The sequence below is a fragment of the Callorhinus ursinus genome, unplaced genomic scaffold, assembly GCF_003265705.2.
Source record: "Callorhinus ursinus isolate GAN/ISIS: 27379988/994484 unplaced genomic scaffold, GSC_fseal_2.0 scaffold10, whole genome shotgun sequence".
In the NCBI taxonomy this organism is placed as follows: Eukaryota; Metazoa; Chordata; class Mammalia; order Carnivora; family Otariidae; genus Callorhinus; species Callorhinus ursinus.
In genome coordinates, this window is record NW_027397072.1 from 47,577,158 (window position 1) to 47,599,820 (window position 22,663).

Sequence of the window (22,663 nt, forward strand, 5' to 3'; positions counted from 1 at the left end):
GGAAGCGCAGTGGTTAAAGACATTCCACAATGGAGCCGTTGCTGTGGCCCCAACTCACCTCCATTTCTCATTCCTACAAATAAGGTCACTTTAGTGGGATTTTGCCTGAATCTCATCTAAATCAGATTGAGTAGTTCTGAGTCAGCCATTATTTTCTTTCCTCTGTCTGGTTCCTGCTGCATTAAATCCCACATAGATCCTCTAAGGTCATGGCAAATGGATGGTACTTTATACTGTTTCCAAATAGCTGATTCAGCAGTTCCAAGCCCTGTGTGCCCCCACCACTTGCGCTCCACACACACACCGTCATTTTTGTCTTTTACTCATTTCTTGAGTCAAACAAAATGAGATGAGGGTTAGGAATCTGTGATCACATCACTGTGTTTTCAACAATTCTTTGTCACTTGGTTTTTCTGTTATTGTTTTTGGTGTTGTTGGGTTTTTTTTGGGTGGTGGTGGTTTTGTTTTGTTTTTCAGGATTAAGCCTGGTTAGAAGCTAACCTGAAAGAAGGGGGGCAGGGGATAGTGAGGAGCTAGGAATAACATTGTTAACCAGAAATCTAAAAGTTGCAAGAACTTGCATTTGACAGAGTCAAAATTTTCTTTTGATCTCCTCTAACTATTGTATAAACGAGGAGCATTTGCTAGCATTCTATTTTTGAGGATAAGAGATGAGACTAACTTGGACTCTTGGAATGTGTAGCACAGTGTGAGTACTTCCTTGACCTAGAAAAGCTCTCCAAGGGAACTGAGAAACAATTAGAAATTTAAATGCATGAAAATGGAGACATATTTTATGTTACGTCAAATGTTTCAATTGTACTACTGGGGGGTAAAGACCTTCTGTGACTTTGCTGGTAGATTTTTTTTAATGCTTAATGTATAAAACGAGATATTCTTAACATAGCTTACTTTTAATCAGAGAAACTCAACATATTTTGCAGGTAGTTGTTCATCCTTTTAAAAAAATGACCTACAGGAAAATAAATAGACCCTTTCTTCCCCAACCCAAAGAACTAACAAACAAATAGGAAACATATTAGACCTCAACTGTATCCCAGATATAGTGCTAAATGCCTGGGGTCTACACAGATACAAGACAGAATCTCTGCCCTCTGGAAACTTTATACATAATGTAGTTCCCTAGTGGTCTCCTGGTGACAATTACTGGGAAGTGACAACCACCACATGGTGAATATAGATAATGGGGATGGGAGTTTAGAACAGCAAAAAGTTACTTTTTTGAAAGAAATAGGTTCCCTGAAGGAGCTGGTATTTTATATGAATTGTGAAGGGTGATTTATGGAGTTGGAGAAAAAATAACAAGCATGATTATTCCACATACATTACTAATCCTTTAAAACATAGCACCATTTATGGAAATGTGTCCATTTTCCCTGCAAGCCCCTTTTGGGGACTTTCATTTTCTAACTCTAGTCAATTGCCTTTCACCCTCATTATCTAAATCTGGCGACTCTTCATTTCCTACTCTACGAGTCCCAGTTAGCATCAGAATCACCTGTAGGGCTGTTCAAACATAGGTGCCTGGGCCCTAAACCCAGAGGTTTGATTCCGTAGGTCCGCAGTGGAGTGTGATGATTTACATTTCTAACAAGGTCATGCTGCTACCGCTGGTCTGGAAGACCACTTCTCTGAGTTCTACGAGTATTATTATTTTTTATTTTAATGCATTTTTGATCTGGGCACGTTGGAAATACAGAGCTGCACCATTGCCATTCTGGTAGATGATACTCTGAAACAATTGATCTCTTATAAAGCTGTGCATCACAAACTAATATGCGTATGAATCATCCAGAGGCCTTGTTAAAATGCTGATTCAGATTCAGTAGGTCTGAGGTGAGAGCTGAGATTTTGCCTTTCTAACCAGCCCTTAGGTAGTGTGGACTACCATAGGGGGAGCCACTCACTAAAGGACTTTGGAGGCAGCACTGTAACAACCATAATGGTGTTTTTCGCTTGCAAATGAACTTTTTAGGGACATCTCACATCCCAAATTCATCTAATTACTCTTACAGCTTCGGTTACATTATCACTGTCAACTATTCCCAACAGAAAAGACTGCTTTGTATTCACAGAATACACAGGATAAGGCAAAGGGGACCTTAAATATCTTCCAAATTAATCCCTTCGTTTTACTTATCAGGACATTTTTCTGGCCCCACATCTGATTAGAAATAAGAACATGGTGTAATCATTTGAGACCTCTCCTTTTGTGTTTTTTAGAGAAGATTTAGTCTAAATTAAGAGGAGTTCCGGGGGTGCCTGGGTGGCTCAGTTGGTTAAGTGTCTACCTTCAGCTCAAGTCCTGATCTCAGGGTCCTGGGATCAAGCCCTGCCTGAGCTCCCTGCTCAGCGGGGAGTCTGCTTCTCTCTCTGCCCCTCCCCTTGTTCATGCATGCTTTCTCTCTCTCAAATAAACAAATAAAATCTTAAATTATTAAAAGAGGACTTCCTTAAGTGGCAGCAGCAATTTTATGAAACCAAGGTAGCAAAATGATCCTTCTAGTCCTATGGAGATGTTAACGATCTTCACCTGCCTCTTTTTATGGCCATGAAATAAAATACATATTTTATAGACCCAATATTCCTGAAACTAGTTGGTGACGATGAGCAGGCCCTCAAAGAAATATGAATCATTTCTTAGGCAGTGTCACAAGATGCTTCATTCGATATCTTTGTTCAGACCTCTTCATAACACTAAGTAGAGTGATGTACACATCAAAAGAAGACATTTCTGTGTGTCAGTTTCATGTGAATTTCAATATGGTAGGTGCCCCCAACACATTCCACTCCTTGTAAAGAATGAACAAGGCAATTTAGTCTTTCCCAATCCTTCAGTTATCCTGAATGGTTTTAGGCAGGAGGAATAATCCTGATTTCAGTAAAATTTCTGAAATGCCAAGAGAATGCCTTTGTTTTTGCCCTGTGAGAGGGGATATTTACAGAGAAAATTGTCCATAGAAATGTTTGTTTTTTTGAAGATTTATTTTGCCCAGAAGAGGACAAAGCAGAACATTTCGAATTGGCCAGCATAAACTTTCAGTCGTCACTCTTCCCATATACAAGTTTAGGACAAATATGTTGTGCATTGTTCTCAATTAGTCATAGAAATTGGAAATAATTTTTCCCTAGAAAAAGATAACTTGTATATCTTTAGAAAGAGTATTTAAACCTCTCTAAAGAAACCATAAGTTCCTACTTCTTTTGTATGCTATAAATTCTTAGTTGACCTAATGAAAAGCCAATATTTCCTCTAAGACAAAATCTTATTTCACTCATCCACCAATGCATCCATTTATCAAAGTGTCAGGATAACTCAGCTTTTGATATTAAGTGCTGTACATATTTGTAGTGAAAAATGGATGGAATAGGTTACTATCCTTAGTATTGTTGCACGCAAAGCGGCAGCTATACTTTTATGCTTACTGTCATAATTCCTTAGAGAATGAATCAATTTGCCGACTTTTGAAAGGTATTTTCAGAGAAGCTATCACTTTCAAATATCACCATTTCATATTTCCAAACCCAAGCGCTTACATAAATAAACTTTGTCTTTTTACACAATTTCATATCTCTATATAGTATGAATATAAATTAAAACCTGCTTTTTCTGTGTTCCTTGAATATAGGCTTCAAGATTCAACTGAGTATACATCACAATTTTTTATGAAATTGACTATATTGTTTTAAGACCCTGGCACTTAGAAAACTAACGTTTAAGTGATTTTATGCTTAGATTTCATTAAATCCTGGCAATAGGCTTTTTTTAAATATTTTATACATTCTTTCTGTTCCTGATGGTTTGAATGCCATCATGATTAAAAATTAAACCTAGTTCAATTTAAACATTTAGGTGCCATAGACAGGCCGAAGTTTTGCAAAAATAGGCAAGGCAAAGAGGGGAAAGAGTGGAAGCAAAGAGGCATGCAAGAATAAAGGGGAAAGAGAAACAAAAGGAAAAAGAGAGGAACTAGAAGAGGCAAGAAGAAGGTAAGGACAGAGAAGTAAAAGAAAGAGAAAGGATAGAATGCCATCAAGAGTTGCCTTGGATGCCACTCTGAAAATGTCTTTGTGATTCACATCTAAATGATTCACTAGAGCCAACTATGGCTTTCTGTGTTGCAGATATTATAGAACAGTTTATTTCTGAAGACAAAATGCCTCCTTGAGGTAGTATTAAGCACCCAGGCTCAAGAGCCATTTTCGGTATGTGACCTTGGGCAAGTCATTTCACCCACGTTCTATAATTTTACCAGGAATCTTGCACAGAGACATCACTCAATAAATGTTTGCAACTAGTACTGGTGAAAATTTGCCATTCCACCTCGAATTTAAGAAAAATAAAACATGATGTTAAATGCTCATGCATGTAAGCCTAAAACTCCACGCCACAAAGAAACACTGCGCACTCAAGTTTTAACCAAAGAGAGTTTAAGGGCAAAGGGCACCTGCCTGGCTTAGTCGGAAGAGCATGCAACTCTTGATCTCAGGGTCCTGAGTTCTAGCCCCATATTGGGCATAGAGAATAAATAAATAAACTTTAAAAAAGAGAGTTTAATGAAGAGAATTTTATGAAAAAAGTAGAGCAGTGTTAAAGGGAGATCAACAGAGCATGGAGAAAAATTCTAATAGAAACAGCAGGAAGCTGCTACCCGTTCCCGCTGGTTGGCCAGATGGGGCAAAGGGAAGATACTTTGTTATCAGATCCAAGTGAAAGCTGTGTCATCTTGAGGGTCCATCTAAAAGGATCTGGGACTATAGTAAAAAGGTAGCTTGACAGTGGCACTTTGACATTTAGATCAGGTAATTCTTTGTTGTTATTGTTGTTGGCAGGTATGTTTTTATCTTGTGCATCGTAAGATGTTTAGTAGCAGCCTGGCTTCTACTCACCAGCTGCCAGTAATACCTCAGTTTTGACAACTTCTTGTCTTGACAACCTTAACCTTGACAATAGAAATACCTCCAGATTTTGCCAAATCTGGGGAAGTGAGATCACTCTAGCTTCTGAAAGGCTGCTGTAGAAGAAACCAGCTACTCCAGAACAGTAGCATGGCCAGAATGAGTGGCAAAGAATAAATGCTCTGACCTCCCTTTTCCTACTACCATTGGATGCTTCTCCTCACCGAGACTAATCAAAACCAGGTAACAAGGCACTTTGGGTCATAGAATGAGCCTCCTTAGGCACAAGGCAAGGCTGGAAGGGGGAAAGTGTGGGGATAAGAGGAGAATAACCAAAATGTAGGCTTAAGATATGCAGTACTTTAGAGTTACCTTGATCCCTTTTCAGTAGTCATGAGTTAGACTACTTATGTAAGAAGACAAGGAGCACCACAGCTTGTAGGATCTTAGGAAAATGTGTGGGTGTCCTGGTCCCCAGCTGGACACTATGAGAATGACAGCCTAGAAGAATATAAATGCCTCAAGCTTGAATTCCAAGTGAGCATTAAAAATAAGGTACAAGGAAGGAAAGAATCCCCTCATGCCTAACCACCTCTCAGATCCAGCCTAATTTAAATAGGATAAAGATAAACATCATATACTGGAGGATGGGGAAGATGTTCAAAAAGAAGAATGTAAATCATCATGCTCCTGTTACCTCTGCCCTAAACTAAGAGATATTTTCCCAGGGGGGAAATCTCAGCATCTTGTGACAGCCTATATATTCATCTTTGTGATTCAGCATCGATAAATCAGATAAATACCACTGAAGCCCATATACTCTGCTATTATATTGTAGGATTTCACTCATCTCTCTCAAGAAATCATTTCTGGAGGTATGCAGAAGAAGTCACAATACTTTCTCACAAAATGGTTCATCAGCTTTAGCCATATTCCTTCCATCACTGTGACAACATCCACCCATCTTTATGCAAAGCCTCACCACTTCATGGTGATGGTCTCTGTATTAGTCAGCTCAGGCTGCCATAACAAAACGTCATAGGCTGGATGATTTGTTTAAAACAGTTCTAGAGGCTGGGAAGTCTAAGATCAAAGTGCTGGTGAGGTGGGTTTCATTCTGAGATCCCTTTTCTTGGCCAATAGAATACAGTGCGCTCACATGACCTTTATATGCACATGGAAAGAACAAACTCTCTGGTCTCTTATAAAGACACTAATCCTGTGGAGTCAAATCTCACCTTTATAACCCCGTTTAATCTTAATTACAGACTTAGAGGCCCCATCTCCAAATGCAGCCACACTGGGGGTTAGGGCTTCCATCACAGGACCCCACTATGAGAACACTGATGAGACAAGAGATGCAAGAGTGCTGTTCTTCCATAGAGAAAGGGATCTTTTACAAGTGTATGCCACGTTTAGTACTCCGTGTGTCACAAAATCCTTCATGAACCTTCTCATCAACCTGCTGATCAGGTTGGGGACATTGTTCCATAATCTCTTTCATTCTCCCCCATCTTCCCAGTGCCCACTTGTACAAGTTGTCTCTCTACCACCAGTCCGTATGACATAAATGCCCTACCCATCAAGGAGCTAGAAGTGGAAAAGTGTATTATCTCCACACACTAGTAGCTTGTTGACCTTAGTTTAAACCCAATGAAGTAAACTACAACTTTCTAAAATGCTATATGACTTATAATTCTCCCTGAGTGATCATCTCTTAGACTGAATCAATGAAGTTTTATTACATGTTTAGCTAAAAAGATAATGGGGCCTTTCCATGTTTTCCCTTAGATAAATAGAAATTATTTGCTATCCTGGAAAATGGTGCTTTGGGTTGCCATATAGAATCCACATAAAGTTAAATCTGTCTAAGAATATTGTGAGCTCTTTTTCTATCAAACTCTCAATGCTAAACTTGGTTCTGAGAATGTAGGACTTCCCTGAGGGTCTAAGTTTGTGATGAAATAATCATTTATTTTTAATAACTTATAATAGTAATGTATAAATAAACTTATTTATAATAAATGTGTGCTATTATTGAATAATAAACCAGAAAACCACAATTCAGTGGCACTATAAAAATGAGTTATTCCTTGAGCAGTGAGTGTGAGCCTTCTTGATAAAAGGCTATGGTTTACCTGCATTCATTGAAACGGTTTGGTAGGAAAAAGAGAAAAGAAATTTGGGCAGGGAAGAAAAGTGAATTATAGGAATGGTATAGAGGGGAAATAGATACCACTTTGGGGTTGGCCAAGGAAAACAAAGAAGTGCAACATAATGGATTTACCCAACTCCTCTGGAGTATGTCGAAAAATTCAGCTACAACTTCATTCTGCAAAAGGGACCCATGGAGGTAGTCTGCAAAATTAATACCCTGTAACGCTGGAGAACTATAGGCATATGACTATGGTGATTCATGGGGAAGCATGATACTAGCAGGCAGATAAATAGGTCCTGTGATCTTTGGGTGGGCAGCAGCTGGAGTTGGGGTGGTGGGTGGAGAGTTGGAGAACAGCTCCTTCAAGCTATATTCTCTGTGGCCTCACACATACAGATAGATCATTTCCTTCTATGATTTACTACCATGGATGGTGAATTTCATCAGTTATATGTCAACTCATTATTTCTAGTGGCAGAAGACACCCTTTTATAGGCACTTCTGCATATGAGTATCAGGTTGCTTTAAAGCAAAGATGAATTTAATGATCCTTCCCTAAGTTTCTCCTAGTCATTATTGCTTACTTGCTACCACTTTTGGGTTTTAATTCTTTTTCTTTTCTTTTAAATTTATGGCTTGATGGAAATAATTGGGGGGTTTGAATATTTTTCAACAGTGGGAGTCTTCATTAGCTTTTAAGTAGATAAAAATATCCTTTCTTCCCCATAGTGCAAAGTGGAATGGGCTATTACTACCATCCCAGTAAATTAAATTACTTAAAAAAAAAATAAAAGAAATAGATTGTGAAAATGTTTAGCCAAAGGAATTCTCCAGCTGACTGAACATTGATGGGCACTTTGCCATCAAGGCAAGGTAAATTCACCTACACGTAGCTATTTAAAAAACACGTGTATAATGGTAGTTGTTACACTTACCCAACTGAATTACACCTAACTTTATTTATTTTTTTTTTAAAGATTTTATTTGTTTGACAGAGAGAGACACAGCAAGAGAGGGAACACAAGCAGGGAGAGTGGGAGAGGGAGAAGCAGGCCTCCTGCCGAGCAGGGAACCTGATGCGGGGCTCGATCCCAGGACCCAGGGATCACGACCCGAGCCGAAGGCAGACGCTCAACCATCTGAGCCACCCAGGTGCCACCTGAATTACACCTAACTTTAGACAAACAAGTAGGATATATACATAACCAAATTGATAATAACTAAAAACCCCGCAGAATAATCACCTACAAGAATATGAATAGGGCCAAGTGAAGAAACTCAATGGGTGAGACAGAATAATTAGCAGTAATGAATTGAACTTAAGAAAAAGAAAATTTAATTGGAGAGTAAAAAGCACACATATGTGTGCCATGTTTGGTGACTTCAGATTGGGAAGTAATCTGCTGTGGAAGTCTCCAGGCAGGTGTGGGGAATTAGGTAAATCATACTGTGTACTCCTTGCTGGGCCTACATCTTTAAAGGAAAGCAATCTAAATTTAACAAGAAGTAGTGTTTTCAACCTTGGTTCCACATTTGAGTGGGTGCTTTTTAAAAATAGGGTGGCCCGGGCCATACCCCAGAAATTCTGATTTAATTGATCTGGGATAAGGACCAAACTTAAGCATTTTTACAGTCACCACAGAGGTGTCAAAGCTGCAGCCAGCCCTGAGAACCACTGTTTTAAGGGCAGTTTGTATGGTTGATGAAATCCCAAATGGCACGTGGAAAGGAAGGTAAGGATCTCCATTTCTCGGCTTTCATTAAGAGTGGCAAGGGTTGACTGCTTTGTCTCCACGTCCTGCCCCAGAGCTATGGTCAGTCTCAGCTGCTCATCACAATTTAGGGATGCTTCAGCTGTAAGAGACTAAGGTGGTGTTGGGCTGAGAGGTAGAAATAGTGGCAGAAGAGACTGAGGATGTGGAATCCATTCCCTACGAGGGCAAGTTGTGGGTAAGTCGGGTAGATTGTTAAGATTTAAAACAGGCTAGCCTGGGCAGTGGGCTCCCCGTGGCACACAGGAAGCCACGTGCCATAGTAATAGTAGCAGATATGCTGACCGTATATAGAAGCCACACGCGGCACCGGGCTGTCTACCGGTGACTTCATAAGCATCCATTCTTTGGATCAGCAACCACCTGATAAGCATCTTACTCCCTCTTCTTTCCTCCCTTGTCATTTTTCGTATGCCTCTACTATTGCTTTGGACCATAAATGAGGTCACATTGTAAAATTCTGCTCTCTTTTGTCTTCCACATTAGGTTATGGGTTCCTTAAGGTCATGGACACTTTCATCATCCTAATACCTTTAGCTCTCAACACAGGGCCAGGCATGCAGAGATGTGTAGATAGAAAGTATTTGTGTGTCATCCAAGGTCCCTGTTTAAATGCAAAGCAGAGAATAGGTAAAGGACAGTGGAAAAAGACAAAGGAAAGGAAGTTCACAGTTTTGGAGGCAAATTTCTTCCAAATAAAACCAAATTCCCTAACAAATCTCTCTCATAAATTCATAATTCTTTGAGCACACATTTATTGAAATATTCTAGCCAGGCAGTAGTACCAAACCAACCAGAAGCATTCTGTGACAGCATGGAGCTTACACTGGGAGGAAACAGTCAGTAAAAGAGCGGAGATATACACGGTCACAGATATTTAACATTTTGATAAATGCTGTGAAGAAAATAAACAGGGAACTGAGTCAGGGGCTGGCTTCTATGTGTGAGTAGGGACGGAGTGGCATTTTAAGACAAGGTGGTGAGGGAAGGTCCTTCTAGAAACCTGACATTCAAGCAGGGACTCAAAAGATCAGCATAATCCTACGAAAAGAGTTGGAAGAAGAATATCCCAGACAAAACGAAGGGCGAGTACAAGGCCCAGAGATGGGAAAAGGCTTGTTGAGATTGAGAAATAGAAGTCTTTTTAAACTTCTCCACAAAACAAAACCTGTTTATGGTTCTGTGACCCGTGAACTTACCCTCTTTGTCAAAAGCACGCAAATTCCCTCAGGCCCCGCCTTATAAGCTGTCATATACCCAGGGGCAGGTTCATGGGCTTGAGTGTTGCTGAAGATCTTAGCTGAAAGGTCACTGGGCGTTTATTCTGCCTGAGCATGTTTGATCTAAATGATCTAAATGGTGACTTCAGAACTCCCACCTGGAGGTTCAAGTCGGACTTCTAAGTACCAAGGTTGTGTGGGTCCAGCTCTTTGTCTGGGATCCACAGAGAGCTTTATTCCAGAGTGGAAGACCTGGATCTTCACAAGAAAACCTGCTGTGCCCACCGGAGGGGAGTGCTTTTCTCCCTCTCTTCACTGATTTGGACGATGCAGTTTCAAACGAAGGGCATTAGGATCAGGTGGATCTTCTTCTATCAGTTCTGAAGAGGTTCTTTCAGTAGCACCTTTATTTTATTCTTCTTCCTACCCCCGGCACCTACCACAATGCCTAGCTTAGTAAGTTAGCCCCACGCTGAATAGTTTTTATTTTTTTAATGGTTGAAAAAAAAAATCAAAAGAAGATGTTTTCTGGCACCTGAAAATTACATGAAATTCAAATTGCTGTGTTCATAAATCAATTGTTACTGAAACAGAGCCACACTCACTTGTTTACGTTTTGTCGAAGGCTACTCTCCTGCTACAACAGTAGAGTTCTTTCCTAGTTGTGACAGAGATTGTATGGGTTGCAAGCCTAAAATATTTACTACTGGCCCTTTCCAGAAAAAGTTAGCCAATCTCAGTGATAAATATTTGCTGTGTGAATGAATGGATACATAAATAAGTATACTATTATGGCAAATTCACTTTATATAATTACTCCTTAATAGTATATACTCCATGGCAGAGGTCCAGGCAGTAACCTAGAGTCTAACACATTTTATTAAAAATATGAGACCGATATTATTTATGCATCACTCTGCCATGCTGTTCTAAAATATATTCAATCAGAGTAACAACTTTAATTGCATTTTCCAAATGGGCTTCTCCTATTTTTGTAATTAAATATACATTACCATGCCTCTTTTCATTAGGATCAGTCAGTCCCCCAAGAAGTTCTATTTAAACTCTATTAGAATCGGGTTACTCATCCAATCAAGGTGTATGTCCTTCTGGGGTTTTCTTCCTTCTGTAATTGTCATTTGGTTTTAAACTTTTACCGTGGGATGAAAAGATGCATGAATGCAAGAAAGTCAGTCTCCTTCCTTATACAAGATTTTCATTTCATTTTATTTTTACATTTTTAAAACATTTCTAGCTTTTACTGAATACCCGCCGCACTATCAAATTGCATGTCTGGGGAAGATCACAAAGGTAGTATATCTTCAAAAGCTGAACAAATCAGTCACATTTGGATTAGACAGGATACATGCTCTTGCATAAAACAAGTTAAGGACACAATTAAAAATTTAACACAAAACTGTACAGAATACTACAAAAACTCATACGGAAACTAGAAATAAGCTACTCTGAACATTGTGGAGAAGCTGAAACTGAACCTAGAAGGAAAACGTCTCTAATGCTTGCTTGCTCGCACCTTCCCTGGTGTTGGCTTTTGGTTTATTTCCCTTTCCAAATTTCTGAGGAGGGATTGCAAAGTAAATCTTACATTGAATCTGTTTGTTACATTTTCTGATAAGTTTTGTTTTTGTTTGTTTTCTTTTGTTTGGTTTCGTTTTTAAGTTTCCAGCAGTAGATTTGGGCTCAAGTAGTGATCACTGTTTTCTTCTGTTTTAGGCAAGACTTGTCTTCTGTGCATCATTGTATATCACTGACACTTGCACAGTTTTGTTTTGTTTTTTCCCAGAGGGGAAAGATGTGGGTTTTGAAATTTTGTTGTCTCTATTTTTTATCGAAGTATTGATGTAGATTTCACTTCAATAAGATGTTTGCTTGTCCTGCACTATTAGGGAGTCCTTACTCTTTTGAATTCAGAGGCCAGAGCAACAGAAGGAAAGCCTTTAGAAGTTAATACTAGCTAATTAATCCAGCTCATTAGCCCAAAACCTCACTGAACACTGAGAGTGCTGGTAATGTAATAAGCTTTCCAGTTAATGGAGTCAAAGCTAACTTCAAAGAACAGCTAGTACCTCATTCATTAACTTAATCAACTCTCTGGACACCTTACAGACAAGGCAGCCTGGTAGGAGAGCAATAAAGATGTAAGTGGATGTTCTGTTCCGTTATCCCGTGACTGACTTAAAAGTTAAAATTTGGACAACCATGAGTGCACAAATAGTACACATTCCTGTCTTTAAATACGAACAGAACAATAAAGGAAATGCTCGTGTACAACTTTTGTCAGAACTTAAGTTTAAAATGGTCTGAAGAGTCCCGTCAAGATAAAAAGCCAAATACAGTGTGTTTAGTTTCGTGTATTTTGCGCCAGAGCAACTTGGTACACACTTCAGCCCATAAACAAAATGGAAGTAGGACAGTTAGCAATTTGTACCATTATCTTCTTGTTTCTCTTTAGAGATTTTCAAAAACAAAGATCAATAAATGTAATGAGTGTGACAGATTATTTTAGATTTTGTCACATGTATTACTTATTTGATCTTCAAAACAAAATGTGAGAAAGATAAGACTGTTATTGTTCTTTCATTAAACAAATAACGTGAATATCTATTATGCAACCAAGCAATGTCGTCAAGATGATGAAGTTCAATGAGAATGCATTTTCAACTGTTTCTAGTTTCATTCATTTTTAGGAAATCTTGACTTTTTCACTCGTCACTTCCATTTATCATCTCCTCTTGAATTCTTGAATCTTACTTCTGGAGATTGTTCTCTATTATAGTTACTACTTAGGGAGAAAAGTCTTTGTGTGTATAAAGTGTTAGGATGTCAGAGATTGCATGGGCCTCCTTTTTAAGGAGATAGGCTTTGTTTAATTAGTGTACCAGTTGAAGGTGGGGGTGGTGGGAGAGAGAGTGGCTGCTGGTGAAGGCAGCTGAACAACAAGAAATAAAATAGCAGACAGAGAAGTTCTGTTTTACTTTTGTCAGTTGAAGAACTCACCATTTCCTTAAACAGAAGGTGAGATTTTTGGTACAGGCATCCCCTTATTTACTTAGTGTTCCACAGTATGGGATCCTGAAAGTAAGGCTCATTATCCCCCTTTTCAACCTCTGATGTTCTCCAGCTTTTACTTATGACCAGGGATTGCCCAGAACCCTGCCTTTTCTTCCTACCTCACCAATCCTGGACACTCAAAGCTGGTGAGTATATCATAGTTCTGCAAAGGACCTTTCCCCAGTCTAAACCAGCTTTTCCTCCAGTTGCATTGAATTATATGCTAGTAAATTTTTTTTTTAAGATTTTATTTATTTATTTGACAGAGAGAGAGCGAGAGAGGGAACACAAGCAGGGGGAGTGGGAGAGGGAGAAGCAGGCTTCCCTCTGAGCAGGGAGCCCGATGCGGGGCTCGATCCCAGGACCCTGGGACCATGACCTGAGCCGAAGGCAGACGCTTAACGACTGAGCCACCCAGGCGCCCCAGTAAATTTTTATTTTAATTCATTCTCCTCTCTCCTCTATGTTATAGGAATTTCTAGGAGTTTTTGATTTCATGATGGAAAAACAAATGAACAAACATCTGTTAAATAAAAAACTTTGTCCATTTGAGTGCTAACTTGGAAAGATAGCAATCAAGGCTCAAATTTCCATCTTGACTTTGAGTTCAAGATATTTTTCAAAATTGTGCTTTAAAATAAGCTTTTTAGCAAATGTTTTATAAGTAATGTCAGGTGATGTTGACAGTTTTACTTTTTGATTAATAGAAACTAATACTTAGATAATTGGTATTTTCTAATTACGAAGCAAGCCTGCATTTAAAAACAATAAGAGGGGTGCCGGGTGGCTCAGTCAGTTGAGCTTCTGACTCTTGGCTTTGGCTCAGGTCAGGATCTCAGGATTGTGGGATCCAGCCTGGGGTCAGCACAGAGTCTGCCTGGGATTCTCTTCCTTTCCCTATCCCTCCCCCTCTGCCTCTCTCTCTGCTCATGGGCTTCTGAAGGCTCTCTCTCTCTCTCATTCTCTCTCTCTTTCAAGTGAATAAATGGGGCGCCAGGGTGGCTCAGTCAGTTAAGCATCTGCTTAGGTCATGATCCAAGGGTCCTAGGATTGAGCCCTACGTGGGGCTCCCTGCTCCGTGGGGAGTCTGCTTCTCCCTCTGCCCCTCACCCCACTTGTCCTCGTGCTGTCTCTCAAATAAATAAATAAAATCTTTAAAAAAGCAAATAAAATCTTTGAAGAAAAAATAAAATAAAAACAATAGCGAGGATGTCTAATTGCAGAACAGGATTAAATAATGTAATTTGATGAATTGCTTCAGATTCATTACTTTTCTTGCGTCTCCTTTTTATGTTATAAGTACCTTCAGATATTCAAAACCTAAAGAGGCAAAATTTATGAAAGGGCGATTGTTATTTTAAGTCTCTCAATTGAGAAGTGAGGGATGAAATCAGGTTTGTAGGAACAGTCAACGTCACAGCTCAGTACAATTTCTCGGATGCTTTTCTGGAATGAGGGGAAGTGGCTAAGCAATTCTGCTCCTCTGGGCCAGCTGGGGGTTTTTGCTCCTGGGCTTATGTGCCTGTGATGAACTTCTGTGGACCTCAAGGGACACTGGCTAGTCTAAGATGACTCTGTGGCTCCACAGGGCCTTCCATTCTCCAGTGGTCTAGCCTGGGCTTGTTCACATGGTGGTGGCTAACCTGGCCAGGATCATAGGAACCTTGGGACGCAAGCAGCATTACTGCTGCTGTGTTCTACTGGGCAAAGAAAATCACAAGACCAGACAGTGTTTAAGGCAAGGAGAAATAGATACTACATTTTGATGAGAGGAGCTGGAAGAACTATGGTCATTTGTGCAATCTACTATGGCTGGATACGTGCAGACTTCTAGAGCTGTTGCTGCCACATGTTCAATCAGATGAAGGAAGCCATTTGGCAATCAGGATGTGAAGATAACGTGTAGAGATCATCCGGCAGGATTGACTGAGAGGTTCCTGGTGATATCTGTGTTCTTGGTTCCAGTTGTTCTTGAGACCCAGTGGTACCCTTGCTCTTCTGCTTAGCTGCTAGATCCTTTCTTGTGTCATGAGTCAATTAAGTCTCCCTTTTACCCAACCAACTTAAATGGGATGAGGTTCTGTCAGCTTTGATCAAAATTCCTGAAAAAAACTCTAGCCAAATTTGTTTACATTTTCTTGGTCTCTGTCAATTCTTGTCACAGACTAATATAGCGAGTAGAATAAAGGCTAAGTTATATACTCATTTAGCTATTGCCCTTCATTTTTAATCTATTTTATTTCCAATAAACCAAGTGTCCATCTCCATTAAGCAATTCAACTATATTGAATTCCTCATCTGGATTTGTAGGATGGTACTTTTTAAATGGTCTGAGTAGTCAGGCACTACCCTTTAATTCCGAAAATTAGAGACCAAATGTCATTTAGGAAATTGAAAATCAACTTTTTATGACTTCAATTGAAAGAACTCATACTGAAATGTGAACAATGTTCATGAAAAGTTAATAAATAAGACTAATGATAGCGCATGGTAATTTTAAAATGATCAGGCTATTAAACTACTTATAACTAATGCTAATACCTTTGAGAAAAGAGGGTAACGATATTGGAATTTCATGCTTATAACAAAACTGAACTTCAAAAGACTTTCATGATCACATATATCAAGAGTCCGTTTCACATTACTCTCACATTAACTACACAGACACATTCATTTCTCATTTTAAATATAATTATTATGGATATAAAATTATGGGATCTGAATCAATTTGTAGACTTTTGAAGCTCTGCATATCCCACTATACTTTTGCCCTTCCTCCCAAGATTTAAACATTCTCTTTCCTTCACTTCCCTCTTTGAATCATTCACTCTGTGAGCCACTGTAATTGAGAGGAGTGTGTCCTTTTATACTCTCCACAGCACATTGGAAGAAAACCATATTCTAGGCAAAGGGTAAAGAACATTGCCAGAAAACCAGAACATCCGCTGAGGTGTCTAAGCTTCTGAGTGCACAAATTAAGACTGAGAGCCTCGGTTAATGAGCCACTCTGTGACCCTTTGTGTCCTTGCATCTCTCAAATGGAAACTCTAAGACAAAAGACAGGGAACATTTCCAGGAAAGACACTGTCAGTGTTGAGTAAAACTAGAGTGGGATATGTCTTTTTAGGGTATTCCTTCTTTCTTGAAAAACAGGGAGTACTTTCAGAGTTATCTGAGATTTATAGAGGTAAATGAGATGTCATTATTATCCCCATTTTCAGAGGATTTGCAGGAAACTCAGTGGGATTAAAGTGACTTATAATTAGTGATAATAATGATTTTTTTCCTTTTGTAACCTACCTCAGATTTAGTTATGAAAAATGCCTCTATGGAAGTTTATGTGCCCCTATAAAAGTTTAAATTCAATTTGAGTTCAAGTGTTCATATTCTTGAGAGAAGCAAATGACAGAATTTCAGTGTAGTATATTTCCCCGATGAGACTCCTTCATTCCATGTACCACACCTATTATCTGTAAATAAAGTGCAGCTTCCAAAGCAATCAATGAGCAGTCAAGCATACGAATGAGGCCATCTTTAAGTAGTGTTGTTGTGCTGTGCCCCAGAATGAGGTCCGTCAGAGAGCTGACAGAACACAGGGACCATTTGGAAAAGCTCTAAGAACACATTTACAAAAATATCAAATACACATTAAGGGGAACTTAAGGATACTTTGTTTTGACTGCTGGAAAGGAAACAGTGATACACACAGGGACCCAGGTGGTTAATGTACTGTACATTATTACTATGAAGTACAAGACCTCAGTCTCTTAGCTCCTCAGAAACCACAAAATCAGTTGATTACATAGTGCCCCGCAGAATAGACTTTAAGAGTAAATGAGCAAACATCTCAGATATCCTTTTAGAGCTTGCCAATTCACATGGCTTTTGAATTCGTGCTATTGGGCTGTTGTGCAGGAGGGCGCTTTATAATGTTTTTTTATCCTGCTGGAGGTTCTAGGCCTGTCTCAAATACAATAGAGAAAATGGCAGGAGCCCTTGTTCATTGAAGCAAAAAATAAACTGGTCCAACTGTCATAGCAAAACAAATTTTCTGAGTTCACAGATGATGGAATATATAAACTGGATGTGCTGCTGTTAATACAGGTCCCTTGACGTTTGAATCAACTTTATTTGAAGATAAATGCCATAGTTTCTTAGATAAAAATTCTTCTTTCCCACTTCAGTTCAACTTTTGGGACTTCACACTGAAAATTCAACAATGTTCACATAAAAGCTAATGGTTTCCATCTGTAGATTAATTTGGTTTTAGTAGGGTCTGTGGGACCCTGTCTCACTTTGCATTTATGGGTCATCTGTGTTTGTAGTTCAACCATCTTCTTATTGCAGTGACCAGAGGAGTAGACAAAACCAGAATCCATGCATAATCTTTATTTTGATGTGTTTTAGCAATTTGGCTAATTTGGAGACAAGTCCTTCCTTCAAATGAAAGTGTGCAACAAAGATTCTATGCCCAATGAATGTTGCTGCCATTGGAAATAATTTGATTTGTTTTTTTAATGGTTTAGAGTTGAATTATTCCACCTATTAACAATATAAAAGCAAGAATGGACTATGTAACTCCTAAGGTCTTCATAAAATTATTTCTGCTGAAATGTCACAACAAAGTGGCTTCATTTCTATGCTTTTTCAGAGTTTTGGTGACCCTTGACACTAATCACAGATATCTCTACCTATCTGACACACGGCAAAATCCTATGAGGTGACCTAAAATAGAACTTGCTGACAAACATTTCATGTCTGGACCTGAACTGATTTATAGGGAGAAGTCATATGAGTGAGAAAAAAAGAAAAAAAAAATTCAGAGATCTAACTTTATTATCTAGTAATCCAACCATATTGTCCTATAATTTGTTCCTTGTTCTCACTGCCAGCACAGAAGTTAATGTGCAATGTCTAAAACATCTCTATATCAATCACTGATTTGACCTACCATGTATTTTTGTTCAGATTTTTTGAGGGCAGAATTATATATTCCAGATTATATCAACATCTTGTTTGATGAGAAATGATCTTTCCTCTACTATTTCTTAACACTTGCTGAAAATAGTGTTTGCCTTCCATTAGAAATCAAGGTGTCTCATCCAGAAAATAAAGAAATATATATTTGCTTAATTTTCTCACTCACTGAGAAAAACTGCATTATGTGAGTTAGAAAAAAAAGAGAATAGTAAATGAAGGATGGGAATTTATCCAGCTTTTGCTGATCACATTAAAATAAACTGCAATCTGACTATGTGCTTTGAGTATTTTTAGAAGCATCTTTTATTGTAATTCCCAGTTTTAAAAAAAAAAATCACAGGGTGACTCGGTAGACACACACTCATGAACACACACAAATTTGAAACAAAACTGTTATGAAGCAACTTACCCTTGCTCATGATACACTCTAATACTTTCTGTTCTAGTTAATTCCATTTTTAAAATGTTTATCTGGATTCATTAAATTGATTTTATAACCTACTAATGAGTTGTGATCTTCCACAAAAAAACATTGCTTTAATCTATATTTTTAAAAATGTGAGGAGGTGACTTTTATCTTAATAAGCATAGAGGTATTTAAAACACAATTCTCATGTAAACAGATAATGAATTTGTGTCAAAATTTTGCTTAACACACTAATGGGGATACCAGGAAGAAAACATAAGACCTAGTTTGAAGAACATTTGAGGGATTTATACAGTTTTATAGGAGGAATGGATTCTTAAAGTAAGGTGGCCAAGTTAGACATAAGATTGGTTAACTTCCTACAGAACAATTAACCCATAAGACCTTTGGGGGTTAATTTCACTACGAAATTATAAAATTATAACAATAATTTCTGCGGTTTAACCTAGAGAAAGAGTCTTATATAGTCTAGTCAGGAGACTGGCAACCTATCAGTTATTTTAACAAAGCATGTTACGTGAATTGCTAATTAAATACAGAGTTATTGGGGCACCTGGGTGGCTCAGTCCAACTCTTAATGTCCACTCTGGGCATGATCTCAGGGTCCTGGGATCGAGCCCCCAGGTAGGCTACCCGCTCAGTGGGGAGTCTGCTTGAGATTCCCTCTCCCTCTGTCTCTGCCCCTTTACTCTACCCCTTTTTCCCCTCTTGCACATGCACGGCACACTCTCTCTCTCTCTCAATAAATAAAATCTTAAAAAAAAAAGATGCAGAGTTATTAGCTAAGTTCATGCAAAAGCTAAAAGTGCCATATTGTAACAGAGACAGCAACTTCAGGTAGTAACTGCCACCCCTACCCCCTGTGGGACTAAAGGACTAAACAGAGAGGTCTGGAATTGGAAAATTACAAGCTTGGAGGAGGAGCTTTGTGGAGACACACCTCACATTTCTTTGGTGCTGGAGACTCGGAGGGGACATGTTGAGGGAAGTGGCCAGCTACTGTGGGAAGGCGCTGCCACAGCCTGTCTGATGGGGCCTCGTTGGGGTAGCTCCCTGGAGCAGGAAGAATCAGAGAGGAAGCCCACCACAGAGCAGTTCCCTCCATCTCCTCTAGTCTTGTCATCTCCCTCCAGTGGGCCCACTGTTCAAGTCTAACAGGGAGCAGCAGGTCAAGTGGCAATGTGGTCTGCAGAGCCCTATCTTGGTGTCATAAAGCCAAGTACAGCAGTGCTTTGGAGCGGAGAGACAAAAGTTTAAAATTGCTCCGATTCTTGCCTGACAGGAGAGTGAAGTGTTTGCAATTTTATCATCTGTGGACTGTTGACCAAGAGTGTCAGATCAGATCTAGTGGGTTATGAGAAATGCTCTAGCGTGATATAAAGAATTAAGCAATCCTCATTTTCCTTTCTCTAAGCTTATGACACATTTTGCTTTATCGGAAATTTGTCATTTAATAAAAAGCTGCACAGCATCAAAAGTACTGTAATTTGGGGCACCTGGGTGACTCAGTTGGTTAAGCATTTGACTCTTGATTTTGGCTCAGGTCATAATCGAGCCCATGTTGGGCTCCATGCTGGGCTTGGAGCCTGCTTAAGATTCTTTCTCTCTCCCTCTGCCCCTCCTCCCTCACTCTCACTCTCTCTACCAAAAAAAACAAAAAAAAAAACCCAAAAAACAAAAAACCCCAAAACTCTAATTTAAATATTTTTAGCTTTTCCTATTAAAGGGATTTCTATAGATTATTATTTAGGTATATTATTCTAACATTAGACACATATCTGGCTTGTTAGCTTGAAATCAATAGCATTATATATTACGAACACAAGGATGTGTCCACTTTCATGATTCTAGAGTTCTTTTGTTCAGAATTCATAGAATTGTTAGAAATAATCTATAGGACATTGTGATTTTTTTTTAAGTAAAACATGCCCACAATAAAGATTTCAATTATATATAAAGATATTTTAAAAGTAAAAACTCTACATATGTTTACATTTGTATTTACACAAAACGGATCACACTGTATATTCTTTTCACATTAATTTTCTCTTAATATCCTATCTTGCCATACTATAACAGATGGGCCCTCCCAAATCTTTGTATTATCTGTCTACAAGTGTGTGAATTTACTTAATACATTTTAAAATTCCCTGTTGATGGGAATTTAGGTTGTTTTTAACTCTCAATGGCAATAGATAGAAAGATAGATGACCGGACTGAGCCTAGAAAAATCTTTATGATTTTATATACAAAGTGTGTATGAATGAATGTATGTGTATATGTGTATATATGTGTGTATATACATATATACACACACTATATAAAAGTATATGTAAAAAAGTATATACACACTTTTTTATAAAGTGTGTATATATATAGATACACACACAACTATATATAAGATGCATATACAAGGTATATAAACACACACTGTACATAAAATCATATATAAGGTTTATCTGGACAAAACAATATCGAGTTAAATACTAGCAATCCTTATTTTGTTTTATGTTTATTAAGAGCAGTTGATGCCTTAAAACAGCATGAACGAGTTCAAAGTACAACCCTAGGAGTGTCCTTTTGTTACCCTTCCAGCGCCGCATTTTCGTGATCAGTCTTTCTCTTTCTCACACCAGATCCCGCACCACGTGAAGTCCTTGCCCTATTACAGCTACGAGCCGCCTGTGATTGGCTACTGCCAGGCTCACCAGCCACTCCGCGTCCACAAGGGCTATGAGGCAGTGTCTCCGGAGCAGGACGAAACCCCCAGCCTGGAGCTCGGGCGTGACCACAGCTTCATCGCCACCATCGCCAGGTCGGCGGCGCCGGCCATTTATCTGGAGAGAATAACAAACTAATGGGAAAGCCAACTCCTCGTGGGGGACCTCGACGGGGTGGGGAGGGAGGGCTTCATCTTAAAGGAGAATGGGTGTCCACAGTTGTGCAAGCAAGCTGGCTCGTCGTTCCTGCTAAAACACTTAGGACGTAGAGGAAAGGAAAAACGAAACTGCTGAGAGAGGGCAGCGGATGCACCTGCCGCATAAACCAGGAGAACTATAGAACTTTCTTTGCTTCAAAACATAAAACAAAAATGGTCCTGGATGTAAATAGTGAAAGTGTCGAGTTCTTATAAAAATAGATTTCACCCTAGCTACATATAGGTTTGTTTGTATATTTGCTTTTTCTACACTGCATGGTTCCTGGGCTGGAGAACCACAGGGGGGTTGGGGGGGACCTGGGGTGGTGGGGTGGGGAGTTGGGGAAACAAGACAGTTTTCCTTGTTAGGTGTGTAACTCTCGCAGACTTGATTTCAATTGCTTTATTTAATTTTCCCTCTAAAATGCTGTTTGTTCCTATTTGGTTTGTTTTCTTTTCTTTTTTTTTTTTCCTGGTCAGTGATTCTGTTTCCAATTCTAAACATGGGCATTAAAGCTTATGGTGTACCAAAAGAAAATTTGCTTTACTACAGACCACAGAGAAACAAAGTTGACCACAGAGTTTGGCAAAACTATTGGAATGAAAATCCAGTAAAATCTGGGTGAATGGTCCTTCAAGACACACGATGTACACAGCATGAAGAGTTTTGACTTTTTTTTCCTACTGGCAGTCCTCACGTGAGTTTTCACTGTGTAAGAATTCTGAGTGGGATCTGTACAGACCTCCAGTTGGAAAGACCAGCAGAAATCTTCTCATCTGGACACAGGCATATGAAGAACAATGGTCATGTGGTCAATGAATGAAACTGCCAAACTGACAAATTTCTAAGTACAAGATAATGTGTAACATTGCTTTTTAAATTATCAATTAGCTTTTGTGTAGTTTTTATCAATAAAGGAAAATGTTGGAAAAATAAATATATTATTTTGTGGTTGGTATACCACAGCCCACTTGATATTGAGTACTTTATCTCTTTATTGTGAAATCCTTCTAGCCTGTGTCATTTGGTATCTACCAAATGCCTTCTGTGTGTTCTGTGATTAGGTGGGGAAACCCTTCAAGGTGTAGAAAAGAAGAATGGGAGGTGACGTATGCACTAACTCGTTACACACATTTTTTTGGAAACATATGATATAACTCAAAAATTATATAACAACATGAGGAAAAAGATAAGAA

The 22,663-nt window shown here is 38.9% G+C and overlaps 1 protein-coding gene across 2 annotated transcripts in view; it reads left to right on the forward strand.

The window, feature by feature from the left end:
* The window catches only part of LRRTM4 (leucine rich repeat transmembrane neuronal 4), a 729,583-nt gene extending 707,150 nt beyond the window's left edge, over window positions 1–22,433 (forward strand). For both annotated transcript variants that reach the window (XM_025867637.2, XM_073896861.1), the window contains exon 3: window positions 21,186–22,433. In XM_025867637.2, coding sequence (XP_025723422.2) covers window positions 21,186–21,407 — 222 coding nt within the window. In that variant the 3' untranslated portion in view covers window positions 21,408–22,433. The remainder of the gene's footprint in view (window positions 1–21,185) is intronic.
* Window positions 22,434–22,663: the final 230 nt, after the last annotated feature.